An 18,821-nucleotide genomic window follows, 5' to 3' on the forward strand; every position below is an offset into this window, starting at 1 on the left:
TGGATAGTAGTAACAGGATCGTTCCGAGTTAGCATGGATTTATTAAGGGGAAATCATGCTTGACTAATCTTCTGGAATGTTTTGAGGATATAACTAGGAAAATTGACAGGGGAGAGGCGGTGGATGTGGTGTACCTCGACTTTCAGAAAGCCTTCGACAAGGACCCACAAAGGAGATTAGTGGGCAAAATTAGAGCACATGGTATTGGGGGTAGGGTACTGACATGGATAGAAAATTGGTTGGCAGACAGAAAGCAAAGAGTGGGGATAAGTGGGTCCCTTTCAGAATGGCAGGCAGTGACTAGTGGGGTACCGCAAGGCTCGGTGCTGGGACCGCAGCTATTTACAATATACATTAATGACTTGGATGAAGGGATTAAAAGTACCATTAGCAAATTTCCAGATGAGACAAAGCTGGGTGGTAGTGTAAATTGTGAGGAAGATGCTATGAGGTTGCAGGGTGACTTGGACAGGTTGTGAGTGGGCGGATGCATGGCAGATGCAGTTTAATGTGGATAAGTGTGAGGTTATCCACTTTGGTGGTAAGAATAGGAAGGCAGATTATTATCTGAATGGTGTCAAGTTAGGAAAAGGGGACGTACAACGAGATCTGGGTGCCCTAGTGCATCAGTCACTGAAAGGAAGCATGCAGGTACAGCAGGCAGTGAAGAAAGCCAATGGAATGTTGGCCTTCATAACAAGAGGAGTTGAGTATAGGAGCAAAGAGGTCCTTCTGCAGTTGTACAGGGCCCTAATGAGACCGCACCTGAAGTACTGTGTGCAGTTTTGGTCTCCAAATTTGAGGAAGAATATTCTTGCTATTGAGGGTGTGCAGCGTAGGTTTACTAGGTTAATTCCCGGAATGGCGGGACTGTCATATGTTGAAAGACTGGAGCGACTAGGCTTGTATACACTGGAATTTAGAAGGATGAGAGGGGATCTTATCGAAACATATAAGATTATTAAGCGGTTGGACACGTTAGAGGTAGGAAACATGTTCCCAATGTTGGGGGAGTCCAGAACCAGGGGCCACGGTTTAAGAATAAGGGGTAGGCCATTTAGAACGGAGATGAGGAAAATCTTTTTCAGCCAGAGAGTTGTGAATCTGTGGAATTCTCTGCCTCAGAAGGCAGTGGAGGCCAATTCTCTGAATGCATTCAAGAGAGAGCTAGATAGAGCTCTTAAGGATAGCGGGGTCAGGGGGTATGGGGAGAAGGCAGGAGCGGGGTACTGATTGGGAATGATCAGCCATGATCACATTGAATGGTGGTGCTGGCTCGAAGGGCCGAATGGCCTCCTGCACCTATTGTCTTCATTGTGACTTTATCCCTCAAACGCACATTCATTCCTCCTCTTGTTGAACCAATTAAACGTCGGAAGATTGCAGCAGTAAACCTGGTTGCATGACAAGATTCTGATGCAGCTTTTATATGCATGGAGAAGGTGGATGTAGACTTAGTTATACTGTTCCTATTACTCTGAGCCGTTCTGCACAGATGGAGAATATTAAAGGGATTTCAATTGATGAATGAGGTGTGGAAATTCATCTGTAGCTTACAACAGAAAGAGTAAAATTAATGTAACTTGGAAGAAAGAGCCAGAGGAGTCCACACTATTTTATCCAACTGACAATAATTTTTCTTCTGTATTTTAAGTGGCGGGTGCGGAAAGAAGCAATGATGGGCTTGGCCCAGTTATACAAAAAGTACTGTCTACATGCAGAGGCTGGGAAAGAGGCTGCTCAGAAAGTGAATTGGATCAAAGATAAACTCCTGCATATCTATTACCAGAACAGCATTGATGACAAGTAGGTGAAGTTCCATATTTTGAATTACAAAATAGCATCTGTGCACAAGATTTGATTCCATAACTGATTTCAAAATATATATAATTTATTTTATTACTCTATAGTGGTTGATTTATGATTATTTTTTAATACAAACCTATTTGGAAACCTTAAATTAGGACTTTGCCCCATTAGCCATCTGAGCAGGAAATCTAGACTTTTACATGGTCTATTTTTCTGCTACGTTATTTGCATCATTTAGCTATTGATTTTTTAGGGGTTAACATTGTGTTTTTAATGCAAAATGGGGCTTGTGACACTAAGATGTATAATTATTTTTCATCCATTTATTTATGTACCTTGGTGTTGACTCATCATTATTTTTTTTATATGGGCTCTCTTCTTTGGAGGAGCAGCAATTTACACAAGCATACTTTAACTTGGTACATCTCCCATATTATCTCCCCAGGCGTGAAATTATACTTAGAGAAACATTATAAAATGCAATGGTTTAGAAAAAGAGGAATTGGAGGAATTCTTAAGATGGAGACGAAATGGCCAATTGCTAGACATTCCTGAAGCTCAGGCTAAGAGTCTTCTGAGGTCAAGAGTTAGGAAAGAACTAAAGTGGCTGTAAGTTGAAGTAACAGAGGTTGTATTTTTGTGTTAATAATAATGAGGTGGATGAAATTGTAAAGTGGAGTGTGGTCGTGAATAGATTTCTACTTGACTTTTGGATATTGCCTATTGAGAAGAATGGCAGTTAGGTTAGGATTCATGGGGGAATTGTTGTCAGCTGTGTACTTGCCTCTGAGTCAGATCTTTTGTGTCACTCCAGAGCCTTGAGTGCATGAACCTGGACGGACATATCAAGGGAGTGTTGCATGGCAGAAATGCTTACTTTGAAAAAAGTTGGTAAAGAGCAGCCTTATATTTTGAAGAATGGACAAGCTTTTTCGGTGTTCTGTTACTTCCCACTTAATTAATGACTTAAAGTACCTTAGCATTGCACGAAACATAAGTTAACACTGCAGTCACTCAATCAATGATTTAAACTTTGTTTGATTATACTATTGCTGTTTCTTGGAGCTTGTTTGGTGCAAATTTGCATTTCCTATATTACCATAATGATTGCACTTCAGTGAGTACTTAATTTGCTGTAAAATCCTGAGCTCAAGAAAAGTGTTATGCAAATCCAATATTTATTTGTTAAATTTAATATACAACAGAATGTATGCATCAGAGTACTGCACAAGATTGACTTCTCAGGGCCAACAAGACAACTTAAGCTGCAAAGTAGGTCAAATTTGAAAGGGAATAGACATATGAATGAATGAATGAATGAATAAGTTTATTGGCCAAGTATGTACCTTGGCGCTCCGCTCACAAATGACAACACAAATATACAGTTAACAATTAAGAGTAAAGCATAACCACATCAAAACAATAAGGATACAACATTACGGTCTAAACATGTGGGTGAAAATAAACCAGAGCAAAAAAGAGACTACAGACTACATGTTGCTGTGTTCACATAAAATAGGCAAAAAGGTGAGATGGATGGATTTGTAAATTAACTTTGTAATTCTGTTCAGAGACAGATGTCAACATGGATGGGATTATTGGAATAACGTGGTTTACCGTGCAGCAGAATGTTGCATAAATTTGATTTAATATTAAATTGAACTCGGAGGTCAGCAAAACAGTGGTTAAAGTCAAATTCACAGTGGATACATTTTTTGTTTAGTGGTAGCAATCTGTCTTTTGTCACTATTGAAGACCCAGCTATTAAGATGGTGTGATAAACTGTGGTCTTTCCTGCCTTTGTAAGTGGTTGTAAAATTGTCATGGCTATTTGGAAGAAGAACAGATGGCCACATTACCTTACCAGAACATCTGCTGCTTTATCTCTTCAATGTTATCATCTTGCAAGGCACAAGGGCTTGTTTCCATGCTTGCTACAAGTCTATACACTTCAAAGCAAATAATTTGCTATGAAGTCATTTGGAATATCTTGAGGATATCAAAGGTGTTTCATTGTATCCTCGGTTAGCTTCCACTAATTAATCAGTACCACCCATTTAATCTTTTTGTCCGCGTTCTTTAATGTTGATTGGGTATTTTGTCTTTCAGTGCCTAAGCATTGTTTAAAACATTAAGTAACATTAGTCAATTTAAGAATAATAAATACTCTATTAGTTCACTGCAAGTTAAGATTCACTGGATGTTCAAAGTACTGTTAGTTTGATTTATCAATTTGGTGCCCTTTTCAATTCAACATAGGCTTGATTTATATAGCACATGTAAAATAATATCCTGAGGTGCTTGACCAGAAACTTGTCAAACAATTTGATGCCAATCCTTGGATGGCTACATTACAGCAAATGATAAAAATTGAGGCATCTTGAAAGCAAACAGCAGTTTAGGGTAGGTAATCCAAAATTTTAGAGTTTCAAATAATACCTGCCAGGTGTACAGATAAAAAAACAATGATGCTTTAAAAGCCAGAGTTGGAAGAGCATTACAGATTCAGGAAGGAATTAATTAAAACATGTGCTGAGGCAGGAAGATGATATGGAAACCGAAATTGGGTTAGATTTTTAAGTGACAAATCAAATAATATATAATATGCACATCTTGTATTTAGAAACTAAAATTGATCTTTTTGTATTCAATACAACTGCTACTTTCATTCTTGATTAGGTTATTGGTGGAAAAAATCTTCGCTCAATATCTTGTTCCTCATAATTTGGAAACCGAAGAAAGAATGAAGTGTCTCTATTACCTTTATGCTTCCTTGGACCCAAATGCAGTAAAGTGAGTATCATGTAAGTTCTTTAGTGTTACATAGATTAGAGTAACAGGAGTAAAGAACAACTCTCGCAAGCTCATGCATCTTCCTGCATTTTACTGTTGTCCTGAAGTATCATTTTCAAAACTCTTCAAAATTGCTTATCCTCAACACAGGCACACCACAGGGCTGTGTGCTCAGTCCTCTCCTGTACTCCCTGTTCACGCACGACTGTACTGCTAAGCACAGCTCAAACAGCATCCTAAAGTTTGCTGACGACACGACCATCTTGGGCCTCATCACAGACAACAATGAGACGGCCTACAGAGAGGAGGTAAAGGCACTAAACAGCTGGTGCCAAGAAAATAACCTCTCTCAATGTCAGCAAAACTAAAGAGATGATCGTGGACTACAGGAGACAGCGGGGGAATGGACACCTCCCCATCCACATCGGTGATGCTGAGGTTGAAAGGGTCAGCAGCTTTAAGTTCCTCGATGTGCACATCACTGAGGACCTTTCCTGGACACTGCACACGAACACAATAACAAAGAAGGCCCACCAGTGGCTCTTTTCCCTGAGAAGACTGAGGAAGTTTGGCATGAACACCAGCATCCTCACAAACTTCTACAGATGCACCATCGAGAGCCTGCTGACGGGCTGCATTACAGTCTGGTACGGGAACTGTTCTGCCCACAGCCACAAATCACTACAGAGAGCAGTGAAGACGACACAGCACATCACTGGCAACTGTCTCCCGGCCATTCAGGACATTTTCTACTGGCGGTGCCTGCGGAAGGCACGCAGCATCATCAAGGACCACAGCCACCCAGCACGCAGGCTGTTCTCCTTGTTAACGTCAGGCAGACGATACAGGAGTATGGCTGCGCATACCACCAGACTTAAGAACAGTTTCTGCCATCAGGCTTCTGAACTCATAAACACATTTCAAATCATATATGTTGATTCTTTTTTAATATTGTCTTTTTAACTATTTTTAATATTATCTTTTTACCTTACAAATGTCATTTTTTAATATTTATCCTTGGAATATTACTGCTGAGGTGACCCGTTGTCCTGTCAAATACATTTCATTGTACCGGTTGACCCTGTGCCAACCTACATATGACAAATAAAAAAATATTATTATTATATTATATTATATACTCAACCACAACCACATATTTGGTTAGAACATTCTCGATTCATACAGCACTTATTGAAAAAACCTTTCATTTCCCAGCTCAATTTCTTAATGATTTAAATCCATTACAGAATGCAGAGGCTCCAGAAAGGGTGCAGAAAGTTTTAGTAGAGTAAATCTAGACAAGCAAGGTTGGTCACTTGCATGAACTGAAGTAGCTGAAATTGTTCTCTTTAGAACAGTAGGTATGTAATTAGATAAAAAATCCCCATAGTTTGGGGTAGGGAGAGGTTGTGGCAGAAGGGGCCAGAGGAACCTTAATGAAAAACATGTTTGTTTGCAAGTGATCATGATCTGAATCAACCACCTGAAAAAGTGGAGATGTGGAATTGATTTCAAAACTGAATTGAATGGGTACATTGGGAGGGGAAAAAAATAATAGGAGAAAGGAAAACGAGCTATGGAATGTTACCGACTGGAGTGCTATTGCAGAATGTGTTCAGTGTTCCAAATGGCCTCTTTCAGCACGAACAATTCTTTAATTTTAGGTCTGTTTTCTTGCCAAATACACATACAATTCCTTTAGTATCTTAAAACTGTAAATCGCAGACTCAAATATGCAGGAATGTATATCCTAGAGAATTTCCAACAATCTGCATTAAGACCAGATCTTTTCCTTGGACTATGCTTCCTAACAGTGGATTCTCTAAAGGAATCATTCTCTCAGAATGTGGTTTGATTCAATGAGATCACCTCTCATTCTTCTAACATGCAATTCATACAGGTTAGACTTTTATCTGATATGGGACAGCCCCCTCATCTTTAAAATGATACCAAGAGGATTGATGAAGGTAACACATTTCTGAGAGATTAAATGGATTTTAGTATGGAGACAAAGTATTACATGATACATCAGAAAAGTTGAAGTCCAAGGGACACAAGGAGAAGTGGTTGGCATTGAATTAAAAATTTGCTCAGTGGTGCTAAAGAGAAATGTTCTAAGGACTTTGAGTGGGTATTGGTCAAAAGCGTTGGTCAAAAACAAGAAGGATGCATGGGACAGGTATAGGCAGCTGGGATCGTGCATCCCTGGAGGAGTTTCTGGAGCTAAGAAGTAAACTTAGTTCAGTGCTGGGCCCGTTAATGTTTGTCATCTACATCAATGATTTTGATGAGAACCATACAGGGCAAGATTAGCAAGGTTGCTGATGATACAAAAGTGAGTGGTTTTTGCAGATAGTGAAGATGGTTGTGAAAGATTGTAGCAGGATCTGGATCGATTGGCCAGGTGAGCGGATGAATGGTTGATGGAATTTAATACGGACAAGTGTGAGGTGTTGCATTTTGGGACATCGAACAAGGGCAGGACCTACACAGTAAATAGTAGGCCTCTGGGCAGTGTTGTAGAGCAGAGGGATCTAGGAGTACAGGTGCATGGTTCCTTGAAGGTCGAGCGGCAGGTGGATAATGTGGTCAAAAAGGCTTTTGGCACTTTGGCTTTCATCAGTCAGAGTATTGAGTGTAGAAGTTGGGAGGTCATGTTGCAATTGTATAAGACATTGGTGAGACTGCATTTAGAATATTGTCTTCGGTTCTGGGCACCATGTTATGGAAAAGATATTGTCAAGCTTGAAAGGGTTCAGAAAAGATTTAAGAAGATGTTGCCAGGACTTGAGGGTGTGAGCTGCAGGGAGAGGTTTAGTCAGCTGGGTCTCTATTCCATGGAGCGCAGGAGGATGAGGGGTGATCTTATAGAGGTGTACAAGATCATGAGAGGACCAGACGACATAGGTTCAAGGTGAAGGGGAAAAGATTTAATAGGAATCTGAGGGGGTAACTTTTTCACACAAAGGGTGGTGGGTGTATGGAACAAGCTGCCAGAAGAGATAGTTGTGGCAGGAACTATCCCATCGTTTAAGAAAGAGTTAGATAGGTACATTGGATAGGACAGGTTTGGAGGGATATGGACCAAGCGCAGGCAAGTGGGACTAGTGTAGCTGGGACATTGTTGGCCGGTGTGAGCGAGTTGGACCGAAGGGCCTGTTTCCACACTGTATCACTCTATAACTCCAAGTGGAAACCGGTATTTTCTCTATAGTAATGTAAACTACTTGAAGCTCCTCCCCTAATTTAATAATAATAATGCATTACATTTATATAGCGTTTTTCAAACACTCAAAGACGCTTTACAGGGATTACTAGAACATAGAGAAGAAAATAAATAGATAAATAAGTAAACGAACAGAAAAAGGAGACAGAAGGTGAGGTGACGGTCAGTGGTTGAAGGCAGTGCTGAACAGGTGAGACTTCAGTGATGTTTTGAATGTGGTGAGTGAGGAGGAGTCTCTGACGGTTTGGGGTAGTGAGTTCCAGAGGGTGGGAGCAGCGATGGAGAAAGCCCTGTCCCCCCAGGATCTGAGTTTGGTCCGGATGGGGGGGGACAGGAGGTTGGCAGCAGCAGAGCGGAGGGTGCAGGTGGGAGTGTGTCTGTGGAGGAGGTCAGTCAGGTAGGATGGGGCCAGGTTATGGAGGGCTTTGTAGGTCATGAGGAGGATTTTGTACTGGATTCTCTGGGGGATGGAGAGCCAGTGGAGCTTGTAAAGGACGGGGGTGATATGGTCACGGATCGGGGAGTGGGTGAGTAGACGGGCAGCGGAGTTTTGAATATTAAAGTTTACTGATGATTTTTGAGGGTGAGCCATAGAGGAGACTGTTGCAGTAGTCCAGACAGGAGGTGATGAAGGCGTGGATGAGGGTTTCTGCAGCTGTGGAGGAGAGGGATGGACGGAGACGATTTAGATCTTTGGCTCCCCATTTATGGTACATTTACCGCCTCCTGCCCTGGAGATTGTTGCAAATTATTTGGTTGAAACCTCTTCCATTTGTTTTTATTCCTCATAACAACCTTTGTGAGACTTTTGCTTATTTTTGGTGTTCACTTCTTCACAGGGTTGTGAAAGTTCCAACAATCATCTTGTATTTCTTAGGTAGCACAAAATGCTGGAGTAACTCAGTGGGATAGGCAGCGTCTCTGGAGAGAAGGAATGGGTGACGTTTCAGGTCGAGACCCTTCTTCAGACTCGAAACGTCACCCATTCCTTCTCTCCAGAGATGCTGCCTGTCCCGCTGAGTAACTCCAGCATTTTGTGTCTACCTTCAATTTAAACCTGCATCTGCAGTTCTTTCCTACACATCTTGTATTTATTGTTGGTTTATTCTTGTACTCCATCTTCTTATTGTAATAATATTTGATCATCCGTTGCTGATACTTAAGTTTTTTGTTTTGTGCTTCTCAATCTATAGACTTGCTACGATTTTTAGTAATGTTTAGTCTAATGCCATTAGAATATTACACTTTGGCATCAGATGAACACTGTGGTCAATCACTCTTAAGAGGTTTTATTTATCAGTGTAATATACATTCACTTAGGATCATTCATTTTTTGTTTATCTACTGCCAAATCTTGTCATCAGGTGTCGGAAATTAATTATGCTCACTTGCCCCTCTTAAATATGCAATTAATTTAAGTTTCAATTTCTGGTTTCTGGCTGTTCTATTTTTTTTCCTGGAGGGTCCCTTACTAAGAAACAAAGTTTGATTTTCCCACTCTAATCACACAATTGCTGCAACTTTGTAAATTACTTGTTAATTTACTGCCATGAACCCTTTTCCTGATCTTCTTTCACTTCTCATGCCAAAGTGTATTATCCTTAACATATTTGAGTGTAATCCAACTCACACAAATCTGACATCTGAGCAACCTGTGCATCTCAATTTCTGGTAAACGAAAAACTGTACTGGAAGATTCTCCATCACTCTGGTTTATATCATCAAATAAGAGTATTCCAAACTACTCCTCAACAGTTTGCTTGAAGTCAGAAGTGCGCATTGGTCTAACTTCACTCAGCTACAATTAGTCATAGTCATACAGCATGTAGACTGGCCCTTCAGCCCAACTCGTCCATGTCAACCAAGATGCTCCATCTAAGCTCGTCCCATTTGCCTGCGTTTGGCCCATATCCCTCCAAACCATTCTGAGGTCAGGCTTCACCATGACCCCACAGACAAACACCAGGCCGTCATCTCCCAAATTGTTGCCGATCTCTTCATCTCTGGCAATACCCCTCTGTAGCCTCCCACCTTGTACTTCTCCTGCTCCCCACTTCTATCTCCTGAAAATCCACAAACGGGACTGCCCTAGTAAACCCATTCGTTTCTCACACACCCTTGAACTCTTCAATAACTTTCTATTTGTAGGCCCCCATTGCCTACAATGGATGTCCAGTCCTTTTACACCTTCAACTCCCACCAAGAAGATCTCAAGGCCCTTTTGTTCTTCCTTGAACAGAGACCTAATCAGTTTTCCGTTACCAACTCTCTCCTCTGCCCAGCGGAATTTGTCCTCACCCTCAACGCCTTCTCCTTTGACTCCTCGCAGTTTCTTCAAGTTAAACGTGTAGCCACAGGCACCAGCTATGCTTTCCTTTGTTGGTTACATCGAACAGTCCTTGTTCCAAACGTACACTGGCACCATGCTTAACACTTCCTCTGCTACATCGACGACTGCATTGCGGCTGCCTCATGCGTTCGTGCAAAACTCGTTGATTTCATTAACTTTACTATTGACTTCCACCCTGCTTTCAAATTTACTTTGATTATCTGATACCTCTCCTTTTATCATGTATCTGTACATTGTGGATGGCTTGACTGTAATGTATTGTCTTTCCGCTGACTGGTTTGCACGCAATGAAAAGCTTTTCACTATACCTTGAAACTGGTGACAATAAATTAAACTAAATTCTCCCCTTTCTTGATTTCTGTCTCCATCGCAGGGACTCGACTATCGACTGATGTCTATTACAAACCCACCAACTCCTGTAGATATCTGGACTACACTTCCCCCCACCCTGTCTCTTGCAAAAGTGCTATCCTCTACCCTGAATTTCTCCCATCTCCACTGCTACTGCTTCCAAGATGAGGCTTTCAATTCTAAAACTTCTGTGATGTCCTCTTTCTTTAGTAAACGTGGTTTCCCCCCTTTTGTCATAGATGGGTTCCTCACTCATGTTTCCTCTGTCGATTCTTCTACACCATTCAATCATGGCTGATCTGTCTTTCCCTCTCAACCCATCCTCCAGTCTTCTCCCTATGACCTTTAACACCCTTAACAAGAAGCGATCAATCTCCACTTTAAAAAACCTAAAGGCTTGGCCTCCACAGCGATTTGTGGTAATGAATTCCACGGATTCATCACCCTCTGTTTAATGAAATTCCTCCTCATCTCCTTTCTAAAATTATGTCCTTTTATTCTGAGTGTGCCCACTTGTCAGAGACCATCACACGAGTGGAAACATCCTCTCCACATTCACTCCATCCAAGCCTTTCGCTATTCAGTGAGTTTCAATGAGATTCCCCTCATTCTTCTAAATTCCAGCGGATACAGGTTCCGAACCGTCAAACGCTCATCAATTTTGATTTCCCTAATCTGGGTAAAAGACTGCATTCATCCTATCAATTCCCTTCGTGATTTTAATACACCTCTATAAGATCACCCTCTTCATCCTCTTTTTAAAAATTCTGTATTTATGTTGCATATTAAACTGACCTAATGAATTGTTCTACCATACTTTACGAGGATGGATTTATGTTATCTGAAGCAGCATTATCTTTTTTACCACTGAAATCAGAGGTTTAAAAAACTTGCCCATTTTGTACAAGTGCCTGATAAGTATCTGGTCACAACAATTTTTTTGCTGTAAAACCAATCTTTCAAACTGTTATGGATTGTTTAGCCAATATGATGGGAGATTCTTTATTGGTACTTCTTGATTTCACTGAAATAATTGTTTGGAGAATTGTCAATTTGCTTGGTCAGTATTGAAATTACATGAATGTGGAACTCAATAGGTTCAACTATATAGTTTGTGTATGTAAAAGCTGAGTAAATGAGAATTCTTAAAATTCCTAGATTTTTTTAATGCTGTGTTGTCTTGGACTTGTTGTGTTTGAAGATATTCCTAGCATTGCTCTTCAGAAAACTAGGCATGCAATTCAAATTGAAAGCTTACGTATGTGGGTAATATGCTGGGACTATGTTCAGGAAAGAATTGCCATGATTGCAAACAGAATCTTTGTGTGAATTCTCATAATATCTTTGCATGTCCATGTTTTTTTTTTGTTAACAAGGTGACTATAGGAACATATTTGTTTTAAAGAATATAAGAAGCTATCTGTTTAAAAAACAAATGACATTCATGAAAGCAAAATTTAGCTTATATTAGTATTACTGTTTCAAGTATAATTTTTTTTCATCCGCAGAGCATTGAACGAAATGTGGAAGTGCCAAAATATGCTGAGGAGTCATGTCCGGGAGTTATTGGACCTGCATAAACAACCAGCTGTAAGTTTCATTAGTGTATTAACATCTGATGCACATATCTAAGTGATTAAAATATATATAAAATCTGTTTTGAAATATTTCCAGTTGTATAATTTCTTTGATTTTTGATAAAGATCCAATATCTTAATTCGTTTTCAGCGTACACAATAAAATCAAAGATTGAATACAGTCATAACCCTATCAATTAAACAAAAAAGATTCACCTGAAATGTTTACTAAGTTTGCCATTTCAAAAATAAATCAGGAGGAATTCATTGTTTTTCTAACATTAATACCTTTTTTGTTTCAGTCAGAAGCTAACAATAGTGCAATGTTTGCCAAATTGATGGCTATAGCAAGTAAGTATGCTTTTGTTTTCTCTTACAACTTTGCGCAGTGTATTTGTTGATATTGATTGCAAAGTTGTTTTAATGTTATCTCTAATTATATCTAGTGGCTGTGTTGCCCTTGTTACCTATTTTGATAAACTAATAATTAATGCGTACTCTCCTACATCTTAAAGTGTCACAGAAGGCTTTTTATCACTTGTTTTCCAAATGCGTATAACACAAAGTATAGTTTGTAATTTGATTTCACAGCTTTGTACAATTTTAAACAATTTATTAATAGCTCATTACATATGCGTAGGGATGCACTTTGAGATCTCTCTATTTTGCCACCTTTGATCTCTCCAAATGTATAAATTACCTAGATATGGTTAACATGCATGGTGTTTTGGTATTGGATTCTTAGAATTTAAAAAGTTTGTTTAGTTTATTGTCACATGTACCGAGATACAGTGAAAAACTTTTTGTTGCGTGCTATCTTGTCAGTGGAAAGACTACACATGATTATAATCACGCCATCCACAGTGTACAGATACAGGATAATGGGAATAATGTTTAGCACAAGATAAAATCCAGTAAAATCTAATTAAAGATAGTCTGAGGGTCTCCAATTAGGTACATAGTAGGTCAGGACCACTTCCCAGTTGGTGATAGGATGGTTCAGTTGCCTGATAACAGCAGAAACGCTGGGAAGAATCCCTCTGAATCTGGAGGTATGCATTTTCACACTTCTGTACCTCTGCTGAGAAAGCAGCAGTGCCCCTGAAATCAGAACAACGATTCTAAAAAATATTGTTGGTTTAAAAAGAAAAGCCACAAAGTGCTGGAGTAACTCAACAGTTCAGGCAGCATCTCTGGAGCATGTGGTAAGGTGAAGTTTCGGGTGAGAACCCATTTTCAGACTGTGGTAGGGAGAGGCAGGCTGAAGTCTGGCAAGTAATAGGTGGATACAGGTGAGGGACGTTTTGATAGGAGGATGGTTGGATAAATGCCAGAGGTGAAAAGACAAAGACAACAAGATTGAAGAGTTGTGAATTGTGAAGCTAGAGGAAGGAATTTAGGTGCAAGGGGAGGGGAGATTACTCCCGCGCTTTGTCTTTATTTGCAAATCAGCATCTGCAGTTCAATGTTTCTACAAATACTGTAGGTACTCTAAGTGCCGGAGTAACTTCCCCCATTTCCCACCACCTCCTGTGCTCCATTGCCACTCTCACCCATTTCTTCCCTCCCCCTCCTCCTTTCACCAACATCCCTATCGCTGGCTTCGCAATGTGCAACTCTTCTATCTTTGCATCATACCTTTCATCATTTAATTTCTGGCCTTTGTCCACCCATCCGCCTCCCACCCCCCCACCCCCAAACAACAAAGAAGGTTGGGGTGGGGGTTTGATGGAATATCTCTCGGATTTAGACGGGATGACCTAATGTGGCAGTTAAAAGACAATTAAGATTCTTGGTATGATTTGTTGCTGTGGGATGTTTCCAGACTTACAAAAAAAGAAAAACTGAGCCAAAATGATGACAGGATAGTGCAATGTAATGGAAACTGTTTAAAAAATTGGCTAATTCTAATACAAACAAAAATAGTGTGAATTATTACTTTAGAGAATTTGATATTGAGTCCTGCAGGCTGCATTGTGCCCAGGTGGAAGATCAAGTGTTATTCCTTAGTGGCAATCAGCTGGAAGTTCAGGTTTACTCATACAGAGTAACTGCAAAGTAATCACCCATTCTGCGTTTGGTTTCTTTACTAGAGAAGTCTGCATTGTGAAAACTAAATGCAGTACATTAGGTTGGAAGATCTGCAAGTGAATCACTGATTGACATTGGTCTCTGAACGTGGCATAGCTTGGACCTATGCGAGTGCCTATAGCTACAACTTTGATCTGGAAAAAGTTATTGAGTTGAAGAATAAGTTGTTCAACCTTTCTGAACAAATATAATTAGGATTACTACAGCAGGCAGTGAAGAAAGCCAATGGAATGTTGGCCTTCATAACAAGAGGAGTTGAGTATAGGAGCAAAGAGGTCCTTCTGCAGTTGTACAGGGCCCTAGTGAGACCGCACCTGGAGTACTGTGTGCAGTTTTGGTCTCCGAATTTGAGGAAGGATATTCTTGCTATTGAGGGCGTGCAGCGTAGGTTTACTAGGTTAATTCCCGGAATGGTGGGACTGTCATATGTTGAAAGACTTGAGCGACTAGGCTTGTATACACTGGAATTTAGAAGGATGAGAGGAGATCTTATCGAAACGTATAAGATTATTAAGGGATTGGACACGTTAGAGGCAGGAAACATGTTCCCAATGTTGGGGGAATCCAGAACAAGGGGCCACAGTTTAAGAATAAGGGGTAGGCCATTTAGAACTGAGATGAGGAAAAACCTTTTCAGTCAGAGTTGTGAATCTGTGGAATTCTCTGCCTCAGAAGGCAGTGGAGGCCAATTCTCTGAATGCATTCAAGAGAGAGCTAGATAGAGTTCTTAAGGATAGCAGAGTCAGGGGGTATGGGGAGAAGGCAGGAACGGGGTACTGATTGAGAATGATCAGCCATGATCACATTGAATGGCGGTGCTGGCTCGAAGGGCCGAATGGCCTACTCCTGCACCTATTGTCTATTGAAATGTGGTAAAACATTTTGGGGGACTGCATTGAAGGTAGCCTGGGGGTTTTGCAAGTGGTTTACCACCATGTATGAGCATAGAGTTTGATTGTACAATCGTCTTCCAAAGTAAATTAACAACCTTGTAGGTTTTGAAATTTTGTGTTATTCTGTGAGCAGTAGCTTGCATTTTTTGATTACAAACAATATTAAGAAACTGTTCAGATAAACTGCACTCTAGTTCTGGGCATATCTGTTGCCCAGTTGTTCTTTGACTGATCATGTGATATAATATAATCCACTAGCATGGATTGTTCATTGAAGCATTTGCTTCTATTTGTGAAACTTGTCGAGGGTGTCCAGAATAAAAATTTGGTTGAGTACCAAGAGTGAAACTCCACTCCCAAGTAGGATCTGCAACTGAGCAAAGTTTTCATCTCAATGTAGTCAGATGCAATACTCCTAATGCAGCACTAGTGTAAGAAAGTTATTCATGGACAACAATAACTAGAGTCAAAGAAATTTTCCCTGCCTTTTTGTCTTATGGTTGCCTAACATCTATATCCTCCCCCCCTCACTGCTCTTTTGAACTTGTCTGGAGACATTGTCTTGTGTTCATTTATGTATATGTGGACGGTAAACTTGACTGCTTTGCTTTTCTACTAAATAGAGAAATCATTGACTTTATGTTAGCAGCAAGAACTAGTTTTTTGTGACAAATTAATCTTGGTCCTAACTAATTTACAAACATGCGTTTTCAATAAAATAGATACAGAAATTCCTTCTTCAAAGGGTGAAATGGGTCCTTACAGCCATTATTATTTTGTCAACTACTTGTGAATAAAATGACGATGCCAACATGAGGGGAAATGCCTTTGTGGCATGGGGTAGAGGTGTGGATCACAGGTTTCATTTGGAACAATTCTTAACGGGACAGGGATTTTTGATTTATGCAGTTGAATTTCTCTGTTACATGGAAAATAACGGGCTTACATTGGAACAAGCACAAATACTATTCAAAATTTGATTTTGGAAATGTTCCATTAAAAAAATTTTTTTTAATTAGTTGCTGCGAGTATTCATTATATATAACTTTAACAGTTATTATTCCTCAAATAGAAAATTTGCCTGACCCAGGAAAAGCACAGGATTTCATGAAGAAATTTAACCAGGTCCTGGGTGATGATGAGAGGCTGCGTAGTCAATTGGAGCTGCTGATTAGCCCTGCCTGCTCTTGCAAGCAAGCGGAAGTCTGTGTGGTAAGGGAATGTTCTTAGCTGCCTATGATATTTCTAATTAAAAAAGCTTGATTTTTATCATCAGTGATTAAGTGTTAAGTAAACATTGGATTAAGGAGGAAGAAAGAGAAGGACGGGAAAATGAGGCAAAAATAAAATATTACAAATTCAGCATTTTCAGAGTCCTTTGAAATAATTCACATCTGTGAAGAATGAGGTTCCAAGTGTGGTGTTAATCTTTGGTGCCAGAGATGTTGCATGTCAGTTATTAAAGTTGTGAATTGTTCAGTGTGATTCTGATTCTAATGACGTTTCCAGGAATCTGCAGGATTTTAGTCTGTCCTTGCCATAAGTCCAATTGACATTCAATGTGTGTCATTGGTTAAGTAGGTGAGGAAATATTGCTTTTGCAGATTAATGGTATGGTAGACTGGGTAGAAGCTTTTTTTTTTTAGATTTGGAGATACAGCGCGGAAACAGGCCCTTCGGCCCACCGAGTCCACGCCGCCCAGCGATCCCTGCACATTAACACTATCCTACACACACTAGGGACAATTTTTACATTTACCCAGTCAATTAACCTACATACCTGTACGTCTTTGGAGTGTGGGAGGAAACCGAAGATCTCGGAGAAAACCCATGCAGGTTACGGGGAGAACGTACAAACTCCGTACAGACGGTGCCCGTAGTCAGGATCGAACCTGAGTCTCCGGCGCTGCATTCGCTGTAAGGTAGCAACTCTACCGCTGCGCCACCGTGCCGCTATTTGACATTTGTTTTGTTAGTGCATCACAGCCCCTCACTCCAGGTTGTCCTTTAATTTGTGTGCAAATAACAACACAACTGATATTGCTAAGGTTATTTGCCAGTGTTTGCCAGAAGTACACTCTTGAACATATCTTGTTTCTTCCAATGTGCACCCAGGCAAAATCTAGAGGAGGCCAGCTCTCTGCCTATCAGCAGCATAGAATATTTTTCATCACAGTGAATGAGCCCTCAACCCCAGGCGACTTAACCATAGAAACATCTGGTGATGAGTGGGGAGGATGTTCACTATCCAGAAATGCTGTACATTACGTACCGTCATGGGCTTTCTCCCTGCTAATAGTGGAATAATAGCTAGTTTTCAATTTTCAGGCTCCTTCTGCCTGGGAGATCATGCCTGTGGAAACCTTAAAGAATGCTGTCAGTTATAACTGTCAGGCCAGGTTGTTCATTCAGAATCAGGTTTTAGGAAAGCTCCTCTTTCTCGGTTTAAAAATGAAAATAAACCTCCCCCACCACAGCTCTTTGGTATTACCTCACAAAGGATGTCTGAAGCCATATAATGCAAGATTATCTAAATCCAAGATGTTTTCGTACGGTCTAGTTAAAATGTACAATTGATCTAAATGATTAAAAGTGACAATTAACCCTGGTGGTAAAAAGATGAATACCTTTTGTGGAATAAATTAAGATGGTAACCTGTATTAATGGTGTGATAGTCCATGTCTTTCTTGATAATTGATAATCCAGCATTTTGCACCAAACTATTAGCAAACAACGAACTTGTTGTAAAACTAGCAATTTGTGGCTAACCATTAATGATTGTCATTTCTGAATCAATTACTTTGCACATGTTTGAATGTGATTTAACAATGCTTTTTATTTCCTTTATTTAGAGAGAAATTACACGTAAACTAGCAAATCCCAAGCAGCCGACTAATCCCTTCCTGGAAATGGTGAAATTCTTACTAGAAAGGATTGCACCAGTGCACATTGACTCAGAAGCCATCAGGTATATCTTTCAAAATATTTAAAGTATTTGAAACCGTGATAAATTGAGTAAAAGAGGTTGCTGTTTTCAAAGAAAGAAAGTTTAGTTTACTGAACTGAAATAAATTATGCAGAGTATAGAAATTTTAATAATCTTTACGTCTACAAGATTTGCTACTGCAGTCTTACGATTTCAGCAACTAAATGAAATTGCACTTTTTTTAAATATATATTCTGTACTTTGTTTCCTTTCTCTATTTGTATTGCTGTACACATATCTGGTTTGCTTGAATAGTACACTAAACAAAGTTTTTCACTGTACCTCAGTACACGTGACAATAATGACCTGATACCAAACATTTATAAGAAAAAATAATTTAAGATTTGCGAAAATGTATCAGAAGTCCTGGTATTGCCCGGCATGGTGAAGTTAATTTTGGGCTCTAGGAATAACTGCATTGTCACGTTTGTGGTTCTTTTCATCGTCTATCCCAGGGGCCTCCAAACATTTCAGCATGAGGGCCACATTATATATTTTGCACCTTTTTGCGGGATATAGGAAAAAATAAAGAAGTGTGATTTTTATAAATTTAATGAACTCAAAGTTTAGACTAGGTTACGTTCGATTAGATCAGGAAAGGTTAAATTAGGTTAGATTAGATTAGTTTACATTAGGTTTATATGGCAACAAATAAATAATATTCAATTTTTTAAAAGAGCTTGAAATATTGGAATATATATATATATACTGCAGGTATATAATTATTTATAAAACAGAATGAAAT

At 39.7% G+C, this 18,821-nt stretch overlaps 1 protein-coding gene across 7 annotated transcripts in view; it reads left to right on the top strand.

Annotated features, from left to right (window-relative positions):
- The window catches only part of pds5a (PDS5 cohesin associated factor A), a 163,786-nt gene that overhangs the window by 98,116 nt on the left and 46,849 nt on the right, over positions 1 to 18,821 (top strand). For 6 of the 7 annotated variants that reach the window (XM_078399742.1, XM_078399715.1, XM_078399706.1 and 3 more), the window contains 6 exons: positions 1,655 to 1,806; positions 4,489 to 4,602; positions 12,038 to 12,119; positions 12,409 to 12,457; positions 16,145 to 16,302; positions 17,943 to 18,058. In XM_078399742.1, the coding sequence (XP_078255868.1) occupies positions 1,655 to 1,806; positions 4,489 to 4,602; positions 12,038 to 12,119; positions 12,409 to 12,457; positions 16,145 to 16,302; positions 17,943 to 18,058 (671 nt within the window). The remainder of the gene's footprint in view (positions 1 to 1,654; positions 1,807 to 4,488; positions 4,603 to 12,037; positions 12,120 to 12,408; positions 12,458 to 16,144; positions 16,303 to 17,942; positions 18,059 to 18,821) is intronic. The other variant, XM_078399723.1, reaches the window with a different exon arrangement.

The sequence above is a fragment of the Rhinoraja longicauda genome, chromosome 1, assembly GCF_053455715.1.
Source record: "Rhinoraja longicauda isolate Sanriku21f chromosome 1, sRhiLon1.1, whole genome shotgun sequence".
NCBI classification, from domain to species: Eukaryota; Metazoa; Chordata; class Chondrichthyes; order Rajiformes; family Arhynchobatidae; genus Rhinoraja; species Rhinoraja longicauda.